General features: G+C 54.1%; 2 protein-coding genes across 2 annotated transcripts in view; both read right to left on the bottom strand.

The window, feature by feature from the left end:
• LOC138922113 (odorant-binding protein 2b-like) overlaps positions 1–21,483 on the bottom strand; it is a 64,851-nt gene that overhangs the window by 1,195 nt on the left and 42,173 nt on the right. Inside the window, exons 2-3 of the mRNA XM_070258936.1 lie at positions 1,184–1,254; positions 514–624 (exon numbers count right to left, since the gene is read on the bottom strand). Coding sequence (XP_070115037.1) covers positions 514–624; positions 1,184–1,254 — 182 coding nt within the window. The remainder of the gene's footprint in view (positions 1–513; positions 625–1,183; positions 1,255–21,483) is intronic.
• On the bottom strand, positions 18,096–19,514 carry LOC138922112 (skin secretory protein xP2-like). Its single transcript, XM_070258935.1, has 2 exons — positions 19,380–19,514; positions 18,096–18,915 (listed from the first exon to the last, which is right to left on the bottom strand). The coding sequence occupies exons 1-2, from the start codon at positions 19,509–19,511 to the stop codon at positions 18,121–18,123; spliced, it is 927 nt and encodes a 308-aa protein (XP_070115036.1). The 5' UTR covers positions 19,512–19,514; the 3' UTR covers positions 18,096–18,120.

Below are 21,483 nucleotides of genomic sequence, written 5' to 3'. Positions count from 1 at the left end.
GGCCACCACCCAGGTGAGAGGTTCCTGTGAAGGAGGATAGCCAGGGAGACACTCCGAGACACTGAGGGCCCCTGGGGTCCCAGGCCCACTCAAAACCGATCTGCAGGGTCACACCCCTGACCTGGAAGAAGCTGATGGCCTGGAGGAATTGTGATGCTCTCTGGCCAGAAAATTCTTGGACTTCACCCCACTCTGGAGGGTCATTGCTCCAAGAAGACCTCTGTCAGCAACAGTGCACTCCCCAATGCTGACCTGGCCTCACGCCCCAGACCCCAAGAGATGGGACTTAGCAGCTGCGTCCATATCCCCTTGGTGAGAAGTCAGGTCACTGAGGGAGTTTGGACTGGACACCCCAGGGCAGCAAATTGTGCCAGGCCCCCAAAGACAGAAGCAGGGTGTTCGTATTCCCCAGAATCAGGACTGAAGCCAGTTCCACTGACTTCTAGAAGCAGAGCCTGTGGGGGTGGGTCAGGAGAGGTGGATCTCTGAGGACCTGGGGCAGCAGCCTCTTACCCACGAGTTTTGCCATGCGGATTGCTTTCCCTCCGAGCTGGCCCTCGCAGTAGAAGATGCGGTGGTCCTTTACTGGCAAGTCCAGGATGTACATGTGCCTCTTTCCCCCAACTGCAGACAGACATAGAGAAAATTGGTCTTTAGTGTCTTCATTCCTGCAGAAAATATTTGAGACATTAGGGAACATTTTGGAACGTTTCAGTTTCTCGGCCACCTTAGCTCTACTGACTGCCCCGTAATCCAGGTGCCCAAGCTGGTCCAGTGCCCAGGACACACTGCTGCTCAGAACCATGGACCACACTCTGGAGAGGGAGACTCTTCATGAGGAAGGTTCCAACCCAAGCAGTGGAGTCACCAGAGGCCAGAAGACATCAGAGGCTGGGGCTCTTTCCTTTGTTCACCCAGCACCTGCCCCGCCCTGCATCCTCATCCTCAACCCTTGGTTCTCTGCAAGCTGAATTGCTAGGACCATCCAGAGGGAGGGTTTGGTACTGTCATCCTTGCTGTGGAGAAACCTTTCCAATGTCAGGACAAGGAGACTCCTGGGAAGGGAGTGGCTAGCTGCTCCTGGGAGGGGACAGGGCAGGGACTGCCCGGCAGCAGGCAGCCTCAGGGGAAGGGGAGGCCTGGGCTCTGGCAGGGAATGTGGCACAGCCTGGTCTGGACTCACAGGCGCTATATCTGCCAGGCTCCTCGGTTTGGTGCATCACAACTCGCTTCTCGTGGCACTGGCCCCCCTTCCTGGAAAACGGGAGGCAGAGGGGAAGGCTGTCAGGAAACACACTCGAGCCAACCTGAGCTCACCTGGCACATGGGCCTCTGCCCTGGTGTCCCCACGAGTTCCATTGTCATCCCCACAGTCTGGACTCTCTCCTTTCTATGTCAGGGGGACATTCATTTTACCCACATCCCAAAGTGGGATGGGAAGAGGCACAAAGAGGGGCTGCTCTGGGCCACCTCGCAGCCTGGGGAGAGGGAGGAGGAGGGGAGAGCAGCACCCTTGGGAGGCAACACTCACATGAAGGTGCCCATGGCCTCCAAGTTTCCATCATCCAGGGCAGTGACTGTCAAGGGGGACACCTTCTTGGGCCTTTTCTCCTTAGGCAGGTCCTTGTCAGCCACCACGGCCTTCACATACCATGTCCCTATGATCTGAGCAGGGTGGGGGCCATGAGTCCAGCACGGACATAGCCCAGAATCTCCTCCTCACCCCACTACCCCCATCCTCTGTGCATGGGCTGCAGCCATCACCAGACATCCCCAGCACCCCAGGTGCTGTCCTCCAAAGGCTGGCTGGGTCCCGTACATCCACACCCTGTGCTCTGTTAGAACCAGCCCAGCACTCAGGGCTCCCGACCCTAAACAGAGGCAGGGGGTCTCTCACCCCATGAGTCTCTTCTCTGCTGAGACCGGGCCCTGGCCCTGGATGAGTCTATACTCCACAGGGTCCTCAGTGCCTCTGGGTTCCCAAAGTGTCAGACCAACAGTCCCTATGCTGAACCCACTCCCCTGCTTCAGCCTCTGGGCCCAAGGAGGAGCGCTGTCTGCAGACACAAGAACAGAGCCTCCTGCTCCTCTGACCACACTCTGCAGGGAGCACAGGGTCAGAACTTCGACCTTGAATGACACCTCCTAACACAAGGCCCCTGGTCACTGCTGGCCAACAGGTAGTCACCGCCTTTCCCCCATACCTCTCTTCCCGCCCTTCCCTGGGCTCACATTCTCGTTCTCTGAGGGGAAGAACAGAGGGTCCTGGGCCTGCAGGGCTGTGATCAGGCCAAGCGTGATGGTCAGGAACAGAACCTTCATCTCCAGGGGTCTGTGCTCACAGCCGCCGGCAGGTCACTGGGGTCTGGAGGAGGCTGTGCGAGTCCTCACAGCGCTGCCCTTTATACCCAGCTCGGCTCCTGCCCATGAACACTTGGCACTGGCCACACCCTTCCCACCTAGCATCCTGGCAATTCTGCATCAGGGGAGGTGGACTGTCATTATTGTTGGAATCTGATGAGTGACAATTAAGTGCCACCCACAGAATAAAAGACACATAATACCATCCCTTTTTCCTGCCTTCCAGGGTGCTTACTCCAAGTGAGCCATCTGGATGAGGACATTATCAGAAGGGGCAGGGGTGCGTGTCTGCACTCCCAGTCATGGAGGGAAGGCCAAGGGCTTCCTTACACCCCCGCCCATCCCCCTCCCCCAGGATCCCAGGGCTGGATCTTCCGCCAGTTCTCTGGTAACTGGCCTCTCACTGCTGAGGGGAGAGGGACTGAGCTTTACAACTACAGAGACAGGGTGTGCAATCAGCTGATTCCCACAGGGTCCCCAGAGTCCGAGCTCTCTCCTGCCCTGGGGCCCCTGCATTTGCTCGTCCTGGGCCTGGGCCCCTCAGGCCACCTCTTCCTGGCATTTGGGGCACTATTTTGTGTCTCAGGATCAGTTTAAATATCACCTCCTCAGAGGGGCCTCCCCAGGCCACAGGAGGGAGCGATCTGGCTGTGCCACCCCCTTCATTTGGGACCCCCAGGCCAGGCTGTGTTTCCCGGAGAGCACTCATTACTCTCTGGATTGTCTGCTCATTTCTCCCCATGAGTGTTCAGTGCCCATCTTCTCTGTTAGAATTAAGTTCCCCAAAGGGAAAGGCTTGATTCCCGGGTCTCATGAGTTCGATGGCCTGTAGGGAGGAGCTCCATCCACGTGCTAGGTGCTCTTGGTCGTTCGTTCATTCAAGAATAAACCAGTTACTGAATCTCTCTGAGCCTCAGAGGATTCCGCCCCCACAGGGGCACCCACAACTTCGATCACTTTGGATCTTTGTAAGGCTCTGCTGAGTGGGCCTGCGAAGACCCAGCTCCCCTGACATGTACAAGGCTCAATGAATGAGGGCTCCTCCCTCCTTCTGCCTGGAGTGGGGCCAGGGACCAGGATCCATCAGAGCCTGTCCAAACCCCTAATACTGCAAGTTGCTTACATTCATTCTTCTAAAACCCCGACTCTCCAAAATGCTTTCACCTCCCTCCTCAGCTTTGACTGCCTCATGTACTATAAGACAGGCCTCACATCTCCTTCCCTTTGGATAAATGGGCCGAGTGAGGCACAAACAGGCCACGAGGGGCCTGTGCTCTGAGTTCATGGTTGAGCACACTTGGGCACCTGGCTCTGCTGGTCTCAGTCCTGGCTGCCTTCTGAGCAAGAATTTGGCCTTCTCCCTCCCTGACCCTGTACTTCCTGGGCTTGAATCATCTCCGCTGAGACCCACAGCTGACGTAGACCCTGTACACAGGTGCTACGGCCACACAAGGGCAGCTTTGTGACTCTCTGGCAGAAGATTGGACACCACTGCCGATTGCACACCCCCAAGTACTCACTAAATAACAATAATTAGCCCTCTCTAATAACCCCTGGGGGATTGTACTGAGGGTGCTGGCACGATCCAGTAATCAACTGCCAACTTGGAAGGTGCTGCTGAGCAGAAAACCTTCCGTCCTGGGAGTAGGAAAGGGCGAGGCCAGTGCACTTTAGGACCAGAGATTAGTAAACATGCTGGAGTCTCTGTGTCAATGGGAGAGCTTTTCCTCTGTCCTGTTCTTGTTGACTGTACCCCAGAGACCTTGATTTCCCTCATTATATGGAGTCACTGATCTAAGCATCTTATGACATTGACAAATTTAATTCCATCCTTGAAAAAGATGATGGAACACCACGTAGGGGTCGTTGGGAGGACAGGGCTGCCCCCATGAACCCTATGCTTAGTGCAATTGGAGATTTCCAGGGGCTGCCCGTCGTCCACCATCTTGTGCTGTGCCACCTCAGGTGAACTCTACAGAGCTTTCCAATTGTGTGGTGTTTTTTTGGATACTGGATGTGTTCAACTGGTGGTAGACACCACTGGGAGAACAGTGGCAGGAGGGGAGACCTATCTCCGCCCCCCAGTACACAATGGCCTGAGGCGTTTCTTTGGATGGCTGCATCCCGTTATGATGGGAGACCATTATACCACCCACACCATGATGACTGCGTCTACTCCACAGCTGTAGCTCTTATCACTTCTGGTGACACCTCTCACAACCTCTCCTTTGAATCTCAGAGTGGTCACAGCTCCTCACAGCTGCTACTTCCCAGATGTCTCACTAAGGGGGACAATGTCTGGGCCTTCCTTGGCATACGGGAACAAGAAGGTTTTCATGGCGCTACCAAACAATCACCAAGACCAGAGGGCTTGCTGGCTGGGATAGGTGGGCATGTAGAAGGGGTAGGAGAGGAGGCAGGATGGCTGCAAATTAAAGCCCCCAGACCACCCGGAAAGCTGGGACTGCAGCTTGTTTCTACTAACCATCTCCTGTCATTATTTTAGAGATTGTGGCTGGTTACTACCCTGAAGCCTCAGTTCCATAATTCACCAGAACAGATTTGGTTTGGAGCATGAGTGCATCAGTGCAGTGCAAGGGGTGGACTATGGTTGACAGTGCTGATGGCCCACCCCCTCAGCCCACTGCACCTGTAGTTCCTGCACACTGAGAGGGTCACAGCTTCCCAACCCAATGCCTGCATCCTCTGTTCCCCTATGCTTCCTATGCACACATGGTGACACTAGAAGTGCAGGTGAATTCACCTACCAAGTCAGTAGAGATGGTAACTGATGGGCTAATAGTCCTCAGCTCTTTGTTCCCCTGGGACAGTCTTGAGATGGTTCCACCCTATGTCTCAGAGAATCTTCAGGAAGAGTGAGTCCCAGTTGCCCACAATAGTGACCATCTCATTGGCATACCCTTTATTGGATTTTCTACCTTCCCCATCTCACTTGATCTCAGACTTCTCCTCCTGGAACTGTGAGAGAATGAATGTTTATGTTTTAGCCACCTGGCTTATAGCACTGTTTACAGCAGCCTTAGGAAACGAATACAAGCCTTTACATATTAATGATTATAGCAAATGTACATAGACTAACCATGCAAACTAAACGACAGGGATTGGCAGAGTAGATTAAAAACCATGATACAACCATATGCTGTCTTCAAAAAACTTACTAGAAATATAACAATAGGGGTAAGTTGGAAGTAAAAGCATGGAAAACATAAACAAAATAAATCAGTGAATTATGTTACCAGTTATCAAGGGATTGCCTCTGTAATACAACATCAATGTGTTGCCCTCCATTGTTTGCTCTGCAATAATGGAGCTGGACCCAGTAGGCATTTCTCTTTTGCACCTGGCAGGGGTTAAGCTTTGCTAGCAGAAGGCTTAGGGCAAAGGGGCTTCCTTCCTGGTTCCAGGGTGCTTCCAGGTTTTTTCATTTTCTTTCTCCTCGTGTACAACCAGCAGTGGCACAATCTGGGGATGTCCACAGGCACTCACCCACAGTGGGTGATCGACAGTGGAATCAGTGGATCCCCTTGGATAGCTTCCTAGGGGGATTGAGTGGCACCCCCACAAGTGGAATCCCGGTGAGTCCTGTAGGTGTCATAACCTCAGCCCACCTGCCCCTGGTAGGGGACAGAACTTTGGCACTTGCCACTGTCCGCCTACATTTCCCTACCCGCTGAACGCTGCTCTGACCATGGACCAGCTCTGGCCCTTGGCAACCGGCAAACTCCTCCACCATCCCTGAACTGCAGCCACACCTTCTCCGACAAAGTCTGAACCCGGCCTTGCAGAAGTGGACCCCTCCCACAATTGTTTCTTTCTTAGCTACTCTACTGTAATTCTGGGCTATTCTCTATAGTTCTCTTCACACTTTTATACTTAATTTTTCCTTATAGAAACTATTCCTGCTCAATCTTTTGTATAGTTTCTGTGTCCTGATTGAACATTGATTCACATAATTACATATTATTTTAAAAGATGATAAGTGCTATGGGGAGAAATCTAAGTGGAACAAGTTGTTTAAGGAGTGTCAGGACAAGGGGATAGTTTTATTTTAAATGGCATGGTTGTGACAAGCCTCACCAAGGTGACATTTGAACACAGAATTAAAGATAATGAAGGAAATGAACCATGAAATCAACAGGTGGAAGAGAATTCCAGGTGGAAGGAACATAGAGTTCAAGTCTTTGGGTAGAAGAGTGCCTGGCATGCACCAGGGACATAATGGAGGGCAGAGGGACTGGAGAGATTAATACAGGGAAAGAGTGGCCAGAGATGAGGTCAGAGAGAGGGTGGGACCGATTCAGTTGGGCTTGTAGGCCATGATAAGGACCTTAACTTTTACTCTGAGAGTAATAGAAAGCCTCTGGTGAGATTTTACAACGAATTTGACTTCTGGTTTTAAAACATCACTCCAGTTGCTGCATTGAGGATAAATTTGTGGGGCAAAAATAGAGGCAGAGAAACTACTTTGAAAGGTGCTGCAATAATCCAGTCCAGAACGATGGTGCAATGAGGCCTACCAGCCATCAGGGAGTAACAGGGTGTGGAATTACATACCCACAGCAAACAAAGAGAAAACTGGTCAGAATAAATGAAATGATTTCTTCACTAATGGCTAGTCTACATATGTATTGTTGGAAAGTCCACAAGGCCAGAAAAAAAAAATCCTTTGTATAAAGAATGATTCCAAGGAACTGTAAGTCACACCACACCCAACACACACAGATTCTAGAATTAGTTGACATGCCAAGAAAATCGCAAAGGAATAGTCTTTCAACAAGCAGTGTTGGGATAACTGCATATCCACATGTGAAAGAATTAAGTTGACCCCCTACCTCACACCGTATGCAATACTTAAGTCAAAATGGATCAGGAATGTAAATGTAGGATCTAAAACTACAAAACCCCTAGAAGAAAATGTACAACTAAACTTCATGGCCTTGGATTAGGCAATGGTTTCTTACATATGACGCCCAAAGTACAAGCGACTAAAGGGAAAATAGGTCAATTGAACTTCATCAAAAGTAAAACTTTTGTGCATCAAAGGACATGGTCAAGGAAGTGGAAAGACAACCCACAGAAGGGGAGAACATATTTGCACATCTTTACATATCTGATAAGGGTCTACCGTTGAGTACATATAATATACTCTTGCAACTCAATGATAAAAATACAAATAGCTCAATTGTAAATGGGTAATGCATTTGGATAAGCATTGCTCCAGATTAATATGCAAATGGCCAATAAGTACAGGTAAAGATGCTCCCCATTATCAGTTGTTAGGGAAATGCAAATCAGTACCAGAATGAGATATCACGTTACACACACCAGGATGACTATAATAAAAAAGTCAAATAATACCAAGTGTTGGTGAGGATATGGAGAATTTGGAACCCTCACTCATTCGCTGCTTGCCAGTGGGAATGTGAAAAGGTAGAGTTGCTCAGGAAAATAGTTTGGCAGTTTACACTGATGAATAGCTCAACAAAAGTGATATATGAATACAATGGAATATTATTCAGCTGTAAAAAGGAATGAGGTATTGATACCTGGTACAACATGGATGAACCTTGAAAACATTATGCAAAATGAAAGAAGCCAGACCCAAAATACCACCTGTTGTGTGATTGCATTTATAGGAAATGTCCAGAATAGGCAAATCCAGAAGGACAGAAAGTAGATTAATGAATGCCAGTGGCTGGGGGGAAGGAAGTATGGAGTATGACTGCTAATGGGTATGAGGAACCTTTTTATGGTAATGAACATATTCTGGAATTAGCATCGATGATTGCACAACCTTGTGAATATATTAAAAACCACTGAATTATACGCTTTCTAAAACTTAAGATTATTTTTTAGAGCAGTCTTAAGTTCACAGCAAAATTGAGGGGAAAGCACAGAAATTATTCATGTGCCCCCTGCCTCCACACATGCATGGCTTCCCCCATTTTCAACATGTCCCACAAGAGTGGTAAATGTGTTATGATTGATAAGCCTACATTAGCACATCATACTCACCCCAAGTCCATAGTTTACCTTAACGTTCACTCTTGGCCTTGTTCATTCTATAACTCTGGACAAGAGAATAAGATGTATCCATCTTTAGGCTATCATACAGAGTATTTTCAATGCCTTAAAAATCCTCTGTGCTCTGCAGATTCACCCCTCTTCCTGCCCTCATCAATCTTCAGCAACCACTTAGGCATTTGTTCAGATCTTTCACTCATTGATTAATGAGGTTGTTTGTTTCCTTATTATTCAGTTTTAAGTGTTCTCTATGCATTTCCTATATCAGTCCTTTATGAGATGTGTTTTTGCAAATATTTTACCGTAGTCTGTTACTTATCTTCTCAATCCCTTGTTATCATCTTTCACAGAGCAGAAACTTTTTACTTTTAATGAAGTCCAATTTATCCATTTCTCATGGATTGTGCCTTGAGTTGTGTCTAAAAAATCATCAACATACCCAAGGTTATCTTGGTTTTCTCCTATGTTATCTTCTAAGAGTTTTGGAGTTTTCCATTTTACATTTAGATGCATGATCTATATTGAGTTAATTTTTGTGAAGGGTGTAAGATCTGTGTCCAGATTCATATTTTTGCAGGTGGATGTCCATTGTTCCAGCAGCATTGATTGAAGATCTGATCTTGGCTCCAGTGTATTGCCTTTGCTCCTTTGTCAATTCTCAGTTGACTATATTCCTGTGGGTTTATTTCTAGACTCTCTATTCTGTTCTATTGATTGATTTGTCGTTTCTTTCACCAATATCACACTGTTTTGATTACTGTAGCTTTCTAGTAAGTCTTGAAGTCAAGTAGTTTCCAACTTTGTTCTTCTCATTCAACATTGTGTTCTCTATTCAGAGTGAATTATACACTTTAAAATGGTGAATTTTTTGGTATGGAAATTAATATATAAATAAAACATATTTAAATCAACTCCTCAGAGAAACCTCCCCAGGCCACACTATGGAAGATGCTACCCCACGGCACTCCCTGCACTTCTGTCTCTGTCACTCCCCTGGCAGTGTCTATTGAGGACACATCTCTCCCTAGGGTTACCCTGCTCCTTGACTGCAACCCTGGTGATGATCAATTTTCCCATGGAGTAGGCTTGGTGATGGCTGTCACCAAAGATGTCCACATCCTAGTCCCCAGAGCCTGTATATGTGTTACCTTCATGGTAAAAGTCGCTATCCCAGTGGGATTAAGTGAAGGATCTTCAAATGGAAAGTTACCAACCTCTGTGGGCATCTGGAACTTCCAGGACCCCACACACCTGAGTGTAGACAAGGGCTAGAGGAGAGAGGCCACAGTGTCTCCTGTATAAATTAGGATGCTTGAAGTCAGTGATCCACATGACTGCAAAGTGTCTGTAGGCTTTGGCTCTCCATCAATGACCCACTACGCTCCAAGACCCTGGGATAATGCTTCCCAGACCTTGCAGGCCTGTGGATTAGGGAGAGGTTCAGGGGCTTTGGTGGATGAGGATTGGGCTAGAGAAGGACATGCCAGAGCACCGTGCAGCAAGGCCAAAGTAGAAGGAAAGATGGTTTTTGTTGGGGTGCTCTTTTGGAAGTCGAGGTGAGTCATTGTCCTAGCTGAGGCAAGGATGCCTCGTGAGTGAAGATGACGCCGCTGAATGAATACATGGGCGGGGGGAAGGAAGCTTCCAAAGCCCCTCATACTGTCCTTGGTGTCGTAGGTCCCACCGAGAACCTACAGAGCCACCGTCTTGAGAAGCCCCAGTAGAGGTGAATGTGTGGTTTTGTGCTGTCCCTGCCGTGGCTTCTGTCCAGTACTGGCCACTGGGGGGAACCTCCAGTGTCAGGGGGGCCCACTGAGCTGTGCTGGAGCAACTGAACAAAGGAGGAGTCATGTGGAAGTCACGCTGCCCATCCCCCCGCCTCAGAACCCGCTTGCACCTCCTATTACTAGCGTTCGTCTCCACCATTGCAGCAGGTCAAAAGCAGGAAGGAGAAACCGAAGATCCCCCTGTTTACTCATCGAGCAGCTGTGTGCCAAGCCCTCACCCTGGGCCAGGAGCCCTGGTCGGCCCTGGGGTGGTGCTAAAAAGTGCCTAGTGGTCCCTGAGCCCCAGGAGCTCAGTCTGGAGGGAGACGGGCAAAAGCACCACATCCGAGACATGTGAAAGAGAAGAGCATGAACTGGAACGACAAGAAAGAGTGTCCTGCAGGGAGGGCTGGGGTCTCACAGGGTAGGAGAGTATGAAAGGCCTCCCCGGGGTGACATTGGCTGTGAGCAGAGTGACAGGAGGAGCCAGCCCTGCACATGCCGGGAGCAGTGTGCCAGGGAGAGGGCACTGCTGGTGCAGAGACATGCAGGCCTAAGTGAGTTTGCCAGAGGAGGTTGGAAAGGCTGGCAGTGTGGCTGCAGAGAGCCTGGAGGAGAGCGGAGGGAGGAGGGCAGGCCAGACCCAGGGCCTGGGAGGCAGCGCGAGGGATCTGCTCCTCCTGGACTCCATTGCTCCCAACCCTGCACCTCTCAACTACAAATACTGACGATCTCGCCATCTCTGTGGGCCACGGACGCCAGCACCGCTGAGCTGGAGTCTCTGCCTCCTGGCGTCTTGCAGGTTGGGGCTGTGGCCTCAACTGAGGCTGTGCTAGGGTGAGATTTGCTATGGAGATCACTCCCGTGGGCGTGGTCATGATCAGCTTCACTGAGAGCTGAGCTCCTTTCTCCCTGTTGGCCAGGGCATGCCCCTGGTTCATCCCTATGTGGCCTCTACATAGGGGAGCTCAGGACATCCATGCATGGTCCCCAGGTCCATGGGTAAGAGAGACTGAGAGAGAGACAGAAACAAAGGGAGAGAGAGAAGGAGGGAACACAAGAGCGGGAGGAAGTGGGAAGGACAGCCTGGGGAATGAGATCTGGAGGGCTGATCTATCGCTTGTGCTGTGCTCTGTCGGTCAGAGGCCAGTCCCTGCCCACTGAGCGGCTCCACAGGGGTGTGTCGGACAGGCAGTGACATGCATGCCTGCCAGGGCCACACTGACCGTGAGTGGAGTGTCCCGCGGTGAAAGGCTCGCTTCCTCCCTGGGCTCGTCCTGGGCTGAGCTCCGATCCTCCTCCCTGGGAGTGTTACTCATCGGGACCAGCTCTGCTCTCCAGGTTTTCCTGGACTCCATCTCCTCAGAGGGAGGTGTACACAGAGGGGGACTGAGGGCCGAGAAAGCAGGGTCCCCCTCCCCACTCCCAGGTCCTTCTCTTCCTGTCCCAGGAGGGCTGAGGCCTCGGGAGCCTCTCCTCCCTGCTCCCCACCTTCTCTACCTTCAGAGCTCCTCGGCTCACCCTCTGAAGAAGACCAGGGAGAAGTTTCCAGGTGGGAAGGCCTCTCTGCATGCGAGCCCCAGAGAGGACAGGGACCCCACAGGGCTGGGCTTTGCCCCTCAGTCAGCTGGGACCCTCTGGGAGGCAGCAAGGCCTGGGGCCAAGGCCTGGGCTGGTGGCAGGTCTCTAACCCTCCCCACAATGCGCACCTGCCTGGTCTCTCCTGAGTGTGTACAGGCCTGCACGTGCGCAAAACCGTCCAGACCCCCAGGGATGCGTGGAGCCCATCAAGTCCTTGTGTCTGTCTCACTGCCTGGTTCTCCCTCTCCACTTTCTGGCTAGTTTGTGGCTCTGTTCTGGATCCAACCTCAGGCAGCTACAAAGTTGATCTTCCATGGCAGCTTGCCGCTGAGATGGCTACAGTTTCCAGAAATGCTCAGGGGCTGGGGATTCCCCACCCGTGCAGAAACCAAGTAGGCAACTTCTGACAGGGAAGCAGCCGCCTTCAGGCCTGCCATTGTCACAGGGCCCTGACACTGAGGGTGTGGGGTCGGGAGCTGCCCTGGGTGAAAACACCACAGACTCTCATTGGTCTCCCTCAGCCTCAGGTGCTCCTCAGTGGGCTGTGTGCCTTCGGTCTCTTGGCAGAGTGCTGACCTGGTGGTTTTCTGCCAGCTTCTCCAGGATGGTCATTGCTGTGCGGGAGGCGGATTTGCTGAATTCCTCGCTCCACCATTCCGTTTGTCTTGCCAGCCCACCCTGAGGACGTTTGGAAGGCACATCCTTCCAGCAATCTGAGCACCCAAGATGGAGACTCCGGGGCCTGGAGGATTTTGAGAAGAGCTGGTGGGAAGGCAGTACTGCAAAGCTTTTTGCTTCCGGAAAGCTCTCTGGGGTCCTCAGCATTTTCCTGTTTTGCATCAAAATCCTGAGATCTTGAAAATGCCAGCAAGGTTACAACGTGGGCCCCAAAAACCACTGTATCTGGGCATCCAACACCAATCAAATATTCGGAATTGCTTGTCACTTGAGATGAGTGGAAAGGAATCGGGCAGGTGGGGTGGAGGGGTGGTCTTGGACCCCACTTTGTGTTGGAAGGACAAATGCCATGCAGATGAGTCTTTCTCTGGGCAGAAGGGCGGGACCTTTGTGGAGAGCCCAGCCGCAGACACTGCTGTGGTCGCACTCCTGTTCCCTCAGCCCACCTGAGTGCCCCTGCAGCTGGGAGCCAGTGCCCAGGAGACTGATAGCGGCCCCCTGCAGTGCCTGCATCCCTCCTCCCTGCCTGAGGGCTCTCCTGCCCCATGGGCCCTTCCTCTCCTGCAAGGCTGTGCGGCCTTTTGCAGGAATGCCCTGGGGTGTTCCCTCCACCTGAGGGGACCGAGCCAGTCCAGGCAGGACCTGGTCTCCTGCTGGGACAGAGTGATGCTCACCACAGTGGTGCTGGTTCTTCAGGCCCCGCTAAGGCTTTAATCCTCCAGGCTCATTCCCCGCGTCCTCCTTCAGGCTTCCTGGGAAGACCTGCAAACAATTTCCCCTCCATCCTCCTCTGCATGGGTACCAAACTCTGCTGAGACGCCACACTGGCCGTGTCTCTGGACAGGCTGTACAGCCTGCTGGACTTGAGCTTCCTCGCCTGGAAGATGCTGACAAATGGCCTCCCTCAGGGAGTCATCGGGGGGACCCAGTGTGTGACGATGCAAACCACTGCAAAGAAAGACGCCAAGTGATCCTAAGTGAAAGTGCCAGCCTTGCAAAAGAAGCAGGAGCTCATGAGACCCAGGGGGGAATGCGGGCAGCCTGTCCCAATGGCAGGGACAGTCCCGGATGGATGAGGGTGGCCTCGCAGGGCAGGCCCCCGAGCAGCAGAGGAGCCATTGGATGAGGAGGGACCAGGACAGAGGCTTCCAAGGAGGAAGATTGAAGTGCTAGGAGGTGAAAGAGGCCTTAGGAAAAGTGTGAGCCCTAGAAGATGTTTCCTCAAATGCCATTGTTGGTCAGAAAAATGGTGTCACCAAGCCCCAATCCATTGAATTTCTTCTTTGTTGGTTTTAGGAATCAGTGCACACTTGTAATCAGAGCCCATGTTTTGTTCAACATAGGGCATATTTCTTTGTCCTAACTTTTCCTTCTTTTCTTGTTCTAGCAGAGGAGCCGTGCACGTGTTCTCTCCATTCTTTCCTGTGCATGACTGGCCTCTCTGTTCAGAAGCGGATTGCTGGTGCTCATCACTCCCCCTTACCCGAGAGATGGCCGTCTTCCATGTCACACAGCAGATGTGAACCGCGGGGACAAGGGTCACGCCGGATCACACTCACTGGTGAGGTCACATTGCTGGGTGCACAGCAGGGACCAGAGGATTTGGGCTGAATGAGTGAAAGGTATGAGTGAGAGTAGAAATGAATGAATGACTGAGTGAGTGAGTGAAGGAAGGAAGGAGGGAATGAAAGCCTCAGTGAATGAGTGAGGGAGTGCCTAAAGCCACAGCAGCTGGGATCCACCGAGGAGGAGACTTGATTTCTGGTGGGCTCCGGTGTCACAGGGCAGGCCCTGGACAGCGGCATGGAACGTGTCCAGCTGTCCTTCCGGCTCTGAGCCCCTGTCACCTGCAACACAGAGTTGCCTGGATCTTCTTCAGCTCCACCTCAAGGAATGCTGGCTATTCCTGGGGACAGGGCAGCAGGAGGGAAGCCGAGGAGGGACTCCCTGGACCCTGCACCCAGGAGGACCACTGTGAAAGCCTGGCAGGTGGTTCCCAATGCGCTCCGGACACCAGGCAAGAGATCCACAAGTCCTTCCTCAGCGGAGTCTCCCAAGAGCCCGTCACGAGGCCCAGTCATTTCCTCATTGCGCAGAAGGGGAAGCTGAGGCTCAGGGCCTCCCCTGCAGTCGCCAGCTAGAGAAAGGCTGAGCATCGCCCAGGACCCCTGTCTCTCCGGCCCGGGGTCATTCTGCCCAGTGTCCCACATTGCAACCTCCTGGAGCTCAGGGCTCCTGTCTCTCCTGGGGCCTGCCCCATTCCGGCCTCCAGCCCTCACTGAACTCGAGGCCCAGGGCCATCCCGTTTGCCTGGGGCTGGGGTGGTGACCAGGTTGGCCAGCCACAGACACTGTGGGCTCTCCGAGGACCAGGACCAGCCTATCCCCCCACAGGATGAGGTCTCTCTGGGCACCAGCACCAAAGATTGTCAGGACTTTAGGGAAAAGAGGTCGTTCCTGGTCAGGGGGGCCCATGGGCTCTAACAGGCACTGGCTTCCAGTCCTGGCTCTGCTCCTCTGTTGGGCACAGAGGGACCCAGTCTCTTTAAGCCTCGCTTTCCTCATCAGTGAATTGAAGACCAGAATCCCTCGTGCCCCACTGGGCTGCCAGGAGGATTCGGAGAGACAGCTCATGTGGCGAACAGAGGTGTGGTCTGAGCTCATGCCCAGGAGCCGATCCTGCTGACGTCACCCCCAGGAGAGCCCCTGGGGCCCTTGGCCTCTGCCCACTCTGTTCTCCCACCAGGCATGCCCGACTCGCTCTGACTCCTTTGTTTCTCTGGAATAACTTTCTCCACCCCATCCGGTGCCATGACGGTCTGCCAGTCCGGGTGGGATCCAGGCCCCCGGCCCAGTTCTCCTCCTGGGATTCCTCATCATGGGAGCTAGTAGCTGTGGAGCTCTTCGAAGGAGCAGCCACTCCAAGTGCAGCCTCCGTGAACTTGTCTCACACCACCACGGCAGGTCGGCTGCCAGCCCAGTGCACAGGGGAGGAAAGCGAGGTTCGAATGGCAGTCCCTTGCCAAGGTGCCCAGGGCTCTCTCCCTCATCCCTACTAAGCAGAGCCCCTCCCTCCCAGAAGCAGAGTCTGCTGGCTGTGTGGACCAGGGGCTGGCACAGAGCCTGAGGCAAGGGTCACTGCTAGAGGACCCTAGCTCTGCTTTGTGCTCAATGACCTTCTCTAAAGCCCCCAGCCCCAGGCTTAGAGCTCTGGCACCTTCCACGAGGCCTCCGCCATACCTTGTCAAAGTCCCTTCTGCTCACACGAGGTCCAGCGGGTCCTGCGCATGCAGCTGAGAACGAGCCCTGGACGGAGCACGTTCGAGGTGGTCCCCGTGACTCTGTGCACTGCCCTAGATGTGCTTTCCTGCCTGGAGGATGGGGTTTGGAGGGAGAGAGAGCAGGCAGGATTGTGCGGGCCCTCCTCATCCTCTGTCCTGGTCAGCAGGTCAGGCTGCTCAGCTCAGGAGAGTTAGAGGCCGGGAGGGGCATTGGGAGGCCAAAGTGGGCTAGGGAGGTGGAGGGTGGGACCAGGGATGAGGCCAGCAGCAGGACCAGGAGGGCAGGAGGGGAGCCCTCTAGCTGGGCAGATCACCCCTGGTGCCTTCCTCACCTGCATCCTAGCAGCCAGTCCTTGTCCATCCCTCCCTGAGTTCTCTGCCCCAGGCTCTCTGCATCCCCACTTTCCCAAAACAGGCTCACAGCAGAGAAGGAGACCTCGAAGGTCAGAGAGTGACCGACAGCGGAACACCGTGTTGACATCATGCACCAGAATCTCCCCCTCTGGGGATATGTCCTCCAGGATCAGAGATTGAGGTAGGCTGATGTTCCCATCAGCGTGAGGAGGGGAGAGGAAAGTCAGAAACGGGGCACGTTCCACATCGGGGCCATTTGGAAATTCGGATGCCGGGATATCCAAGAGGAAGAGTGTTGTCTGACCAGGGTCCGCCCGTGAAGAAATCAGATCCAGAGGAGCACACGCCCTGCAGGCCTCCGCACTCAGCACCCACAGGATGCACGCACTCTGACGCACACACCGGCATATCCATGTGCACACACGCAGCACAGGTGTGAATATGCATCACCCCACACACATGCACCCCCGCGCACGGGCACACGGGCACACGCACACACACACACACGCCCGCGTGCACACACACGTGGACACCAAGGGAAAGGACTGGAAAGGTGAAGACCACCTGTGAAGGGCACTCCTGAGTTGCCACTTCCTTAATTCTTCAGTCTCTTAAAATTCATTCTTTTACTACAATAAACGTTCATTGTCTTGGAATAGAAATCTTCAAAAATAGAAACTAAAGAATGTACTTTATTCCAAAGATGGATCATCAATGGATTTCATTGAAGCTGTGATATTCACCTTTTTAGAATTAGGAAAGGAAGACACGCACATTCTACAGAACTTTCGACATCCCGCCAGGAGCAGATAAGACTGGAAAGTCGCGAGCCCCGTGAACAGTTTGGTGCATATCTCCCTGGCGCGGTTGCTCTCATTCTGTCTCCTTCTGTCTGTCTCTCTCTCACACGCACATTCATTTTCATAGATGTCTGTCTCCCTGTTGATGTCACATATCCGTGTTCTGACGGATGGGCCGCATGGGTCCCATTGCCTCTCCATGAACCTGAGTTGTGTTCCCAGCTCCCAGCCATTGCAACCAGTGCTGTCATGACTACTCTTGAAAAGATATCTTGGGAACCTTGGGCAAGACCTCCTGTGGGCCACACTCCTGGCATTGGCACTGCCAGCAAAGGTGGGGTCCTGGGGAACTTGGAAGGGTCCTGCAGGCTATTCTCCCAGAGAGCAGTGCCCTTTCCCCCTGCTCTCTAGGGATCTGCGGGGGCCTCTGCTTCCCCAAATTCTCACCAGGCCTGGTCGCAACCAGACCAGAAACCTGGCAGTCTGCTGGTGACCAATGCCGTCTCCATGGTGTTTACGTTTGCACGTGTCCTCTAGGGGAGGTCGAGCATCTCTGACATATGCCGTCCCTACGTCCCTATGTATCGCCTCTCGGGGGAATTGCATGTGTTTACTCTCTGTCCCTTGAAAACAACGACTTTCGGGAGTTCTTTGGTCCAGAGGGAGGTTGCACCTTTCTCTCACCTTGGTTTAGGAGGAATGCTTTCGAGGTTCTGGTTTGTCTTTCCAGCTGTCTCCCTTTTTCTTGTTTGTGTTTTGGCCGCAGGAAGAACCAGGCACTTCCTGTGTGGCTTGTGGCTCTGGTGTCCCCCTTAGAAGAGCGGTCTGTAGCCTGACATAATGCACATGTTTACTAAAAGGGCTTCATTTGAAGCATCTAATCCATAAGCCATTGGGACTTTCCTATCAGCTGGGAAAAATGCTATTCAAGTAGAAAGAGAAATGAAAAATGGATCAGTGCTTCTGAAAATATGGAAGCAGACTAGGATGGCCACCTATTGCATGACACCGCTTATCGGATACATCCAGAAAAGATTGACCAAAACCTGCCAGAACACAGAATAGGTGTTGTCAGGGAGCGAAGGAGGAATGAGGCATGAGCGCTTTGGGAAAAGGCTTCCCTTGTGGTGAAGGGAATGTCCAGCAAGCGGACAGTGGTGATGGAGGCCGAGCATTGGGACTGTACTTAACGCTCGGGAATTGTACACTTGAAAAGGAGAAAATGCAGAGTTCTTAAAATATAAATAAATTTATTTTACAATTTACATAAAGACCAAAGAAAGACAAGAAAACGAGCAACATAAACGGCTACACAGACATACAGGGGAAGCAGGGAGAGGAAGGGAGGTCGTGGTGAGGGAGCAGGTGGAAGGGATGGGTCAGGAGCTGGGGATGAAGGGGGTTGGAGAGTGAGCTCTCCCGGGGACAATGCTGGGGCCTGAGCAGGCTCCAGGGCTCCAGGAGGCTCTGGAGCAGGGGATGGCTCTCCCTGCTCCCTGGCGACCACTTCAGCCTGCCCCGGGGCACTGGCAGGAGCCAGAGCAGGGGATGGCTCTCCCTGCTCCCTGGCGACCACTTCAGCCTGCCCTGGGGCACTGGCAGGAGCCAGAGCAGGGGATGGCTCTCCCTGCTCCCTGGCGACCACTTCAGCCTGCCCCGGGGCACTGGCAGGAGCCAGAGCAGGGGATGGCTCTCCCTGCTCCCTGGCGACCACTTCAGCCTGCCCCAGGGCACTGGCAGGAGCTGGAGCAGGGGATGGCTCTCCCTGCTCAGCTGGTTCCATGAGAGCCGGCTGCATGGCTCCTGCCCGAGCCTGAGGAGGGGCTGGCTCTCCCCGCTCCCTTCCTGGGGCGCTGCTTGTCTCCTGCCCTTGTGCAGGAGCTGCTGGATGTGACTGTGCTCCCCGCACACGGGCTGGGGCCTGTGCTGGCTCTGATCCTTGTGCAACAGTCCCTGAGGACGGCAGCCTTTTCCCCACGCCTGCCGCTACGCTGTTCCTGCCCAGCTTCTCCTCCCTCGGGGAGCTGGACTCCGTGTCCTGAGTGGACCTCTGCAAAGACAGTGACCAACAGTCAGCCCAGAAGCATCAGAGCCCTGCTCAGCTGCCCCTGCTCTTTCTTCTGCCCTCTGCGCCTAATGCTCCCACATCAGGCACACCCTGTGTCTGTGCAGAATTCTCCCCGGGATGAAACAGATAGACCTCAGGGGCTCGGGAGAAACCTCGGGCAGACGGTGCTGCCCGGCACTCCACGCCCCACCCGATCAGCCATGAGCTGGGGTGGGAATGGGCCCGGCCCACCAGGCTTCTAACCACTCATCAGCCTGCTCCTCCTCGCGGTGGTCCACTCACACAAACCACCCTTCCACACACACACACACACATGCACACACACACTAACACACACACACACACACACACACACACACACCCAGGGAGGGGACGTAGGGCTGTGCAAGTGGGACCACAGTGGTGGCCTGGCCTGGATTGGCCCACCCCGGGCGTCCCTGTGTTACCTCTGTGTCCCTCCGCACGAACGTCCAGAGACGTCTCGAGCGGGACAGGAGCCCGCCTTTGCGTCCAGGGCGCTCCTTGCGGGCTCTGCTGAGGCTGCGGCCCCGGCAGATAGGCAGACAGCAGAGAAACATGCTGCTCCTTCTAGACGAGTGCTAGACGAGTGAGCTGTTGGGGGCTGTCTCTAGGAGCTGGGTGCCTAGAGACCAGGGTTCCAAGTTCTCTTGGGCCCAGTGAGGTCGCTGCCTGGGGTCCCTTCCCTAGGCTTCCTGCTCACACGAGACCTCCCTAAGGGCCCCCTGGGCCGCTGACTGCTCACCCTCCATCCCAACACCACGGCCATCCACAGTTGCACCAACACAGCCCATCCCACCGCCCCCGAGGAGGCCTGGCTCGAGTCAGAAGCCAGCGTTGGGGACGCAGAGCTGGTCAGACCTGGCTCCTCCTTCTTGCCAGTGATGTCCCCCTGGACAGCCATGTGCCTCTCAGGGCCTCCCCATGCCCCCATGTGTGCAGTGCGGGTCGTTTAGTACCTACTTGCTAAGGGTGTCTTCAGGTGTCTAAACCTATCAATCCCTCTAGCGCCTGTCAACCCATGGGCCGCTACCCCGTGGAGCTCCTGCCCAGACTTAGCATGGGAAGGGTTCCACAAAGGGCTGGGTGGGAGTAGGCTCCAGGGCCCTGGCAGGAGTCGGAGCAGGGGATATCTCTCCCTGCTCCACGGAAGAGACTTCAGCAGGCTCCAGGGCCACTGCAGGAGCCAGAGCAGGGGTTGACTTTCCCTGCTCTGCAGCAACAGCTTCAGCTGACTCCACAGTCCCAGCAGGAGGCATAGCAGGGCATGTCCCTCCCTGGTCTGAGTCCATGGCTTCAGGCTGCTTCAGGGCCCAAGCAGGAGCCAGAGCAGGGGATGGCTGTCCCTGATCCACAGCCAAGGCTACTGCTGACTCCACAGCCCCAGCAGGAACCAGGGGAGGGGATGGCTCTCCCTGGTCTGAGGCTGCAGCTTCAGCTGGCCGCACAAGCGCCAGCAGGACCCAGAGCAGGCATGACTCTCCCTGCTTCCTGATCATGACTTCCAATGGCACCAGGGCCCTTGCATGAGCCAGAGCAGTGGATGGCTCTCCATGCTTCATGGCCGCGTATTCACTCGGCTCCACATCCCCAGCAGGAGGCGTAGCATGGGATGGCTCTCCTTGATCCAAGACCACCACTTCTGGCCGCTCCAGGGCCCTGGCAGGAGCTGCAGCAGGGGATGGCTCTCCCTGGTCCACGGCCACATCTTCAGCCGGCTCCACAGCCCCAGCAGGAGCCAGAGGAGGGGATTGCTCTCCCTCGTCCGCTGCCGTGGCTTCCACCAGCTCCTTTGCCCTGGCAGTCACCTGAGCAGGTGGTGGATCTGCCTGCTCTGTGGCCACATCTTCAGCCGGCTCCAGGGCCCTAGCAGGAGACTCAACAGGGGGTTGCTCTTCCTGGTCCGAGGCCGCCACTTCAGCCAGCTCTAGGGACCAGGCAGGAGCCACAGCAGGAGAAGGCTCTCCCCACTTCCTGGCTGTGTCTTCAGCTGGCTCCACAGCCCCAGCAGGAGCCGTTGCAGGGGATGGCTCTCCGTGCTCCCTGGCTGCAACTTCAGCCGGCTCCTGGGTCCTGGCATGAGCCGGAACCGGGGATGGATCTCCATGCTTGACGACTGCATCTTCAGCTGTTTCCAAAGCTCCAGCAAGACCCAGACAGGGGATGGCTGTCCCTGCTCTGCAGCCAAGGTTTCAGCTGACTCCACAGCCCCAGCAGGTGGGGGAGTGGGGGATGTCTCTCCCTGGTCTGTGGCCATGGCTTCAGCTGGGTGCACAGCCCCAGCAGAAGCCGTAGCAGGGGGTGGCTCTCCCTGCTCCCTTGCCACACCTTCAGCCTTCTCCCGGGTACTGGCAGGAGCTGGGGCAGAGGGTGGCTTTCCCTGGTTTCATGGCCATGTCTTCAGCCGGCTCCAGAGCCCCAGCAGGTGCTGTAGCAGGGGATGGCTCTCCCAGCTCCACGCCTATGTCTTCATCCGGCTCCACAGCCCCAGCAGGAGCCAGAGCAGAGGATGGCTCTCTCTGCTCCTTGGCT

The sequence above is a fragment of the Equus caballus genome, unplaced genomic scaffold (genome assembly GCF_041296265.1).
Source record: "Equus caballus isolate H_3958 breed thoroughbred unplaced genomic scaffold, TB-T2T haplotype2-0000451, whole genome shotgun sequence".
NCBI classification, from domain to species: Eukaryota; Metazoa; Chordata; class Mammalia; order Perissodactyla; family Equidae; genus Equus; species Equus caballus.
This window is presented reverse-complemented; position numbering and strand designations above follow the sequence as displayed.

What these genes read in the sequence shown, in the direction of transcription:
- LOC138922112 (XM_070258935.1), bottom strand. Translation starts at nt 19,511, where the DNA reads ATGTTTCTCTGCTGTCTGCCTATCTGCCGGGGCCGCAGCCTCAGCAGA. An exon ending in TCGTGCGGAGGGACACAGAG is followed by an intron (nt 18,916 to 19,379) that starts GTAACACAGGGA and finishes CTGTCTTTGCAG; the next exon opens with AGGTCCACTCAGGACACGGA.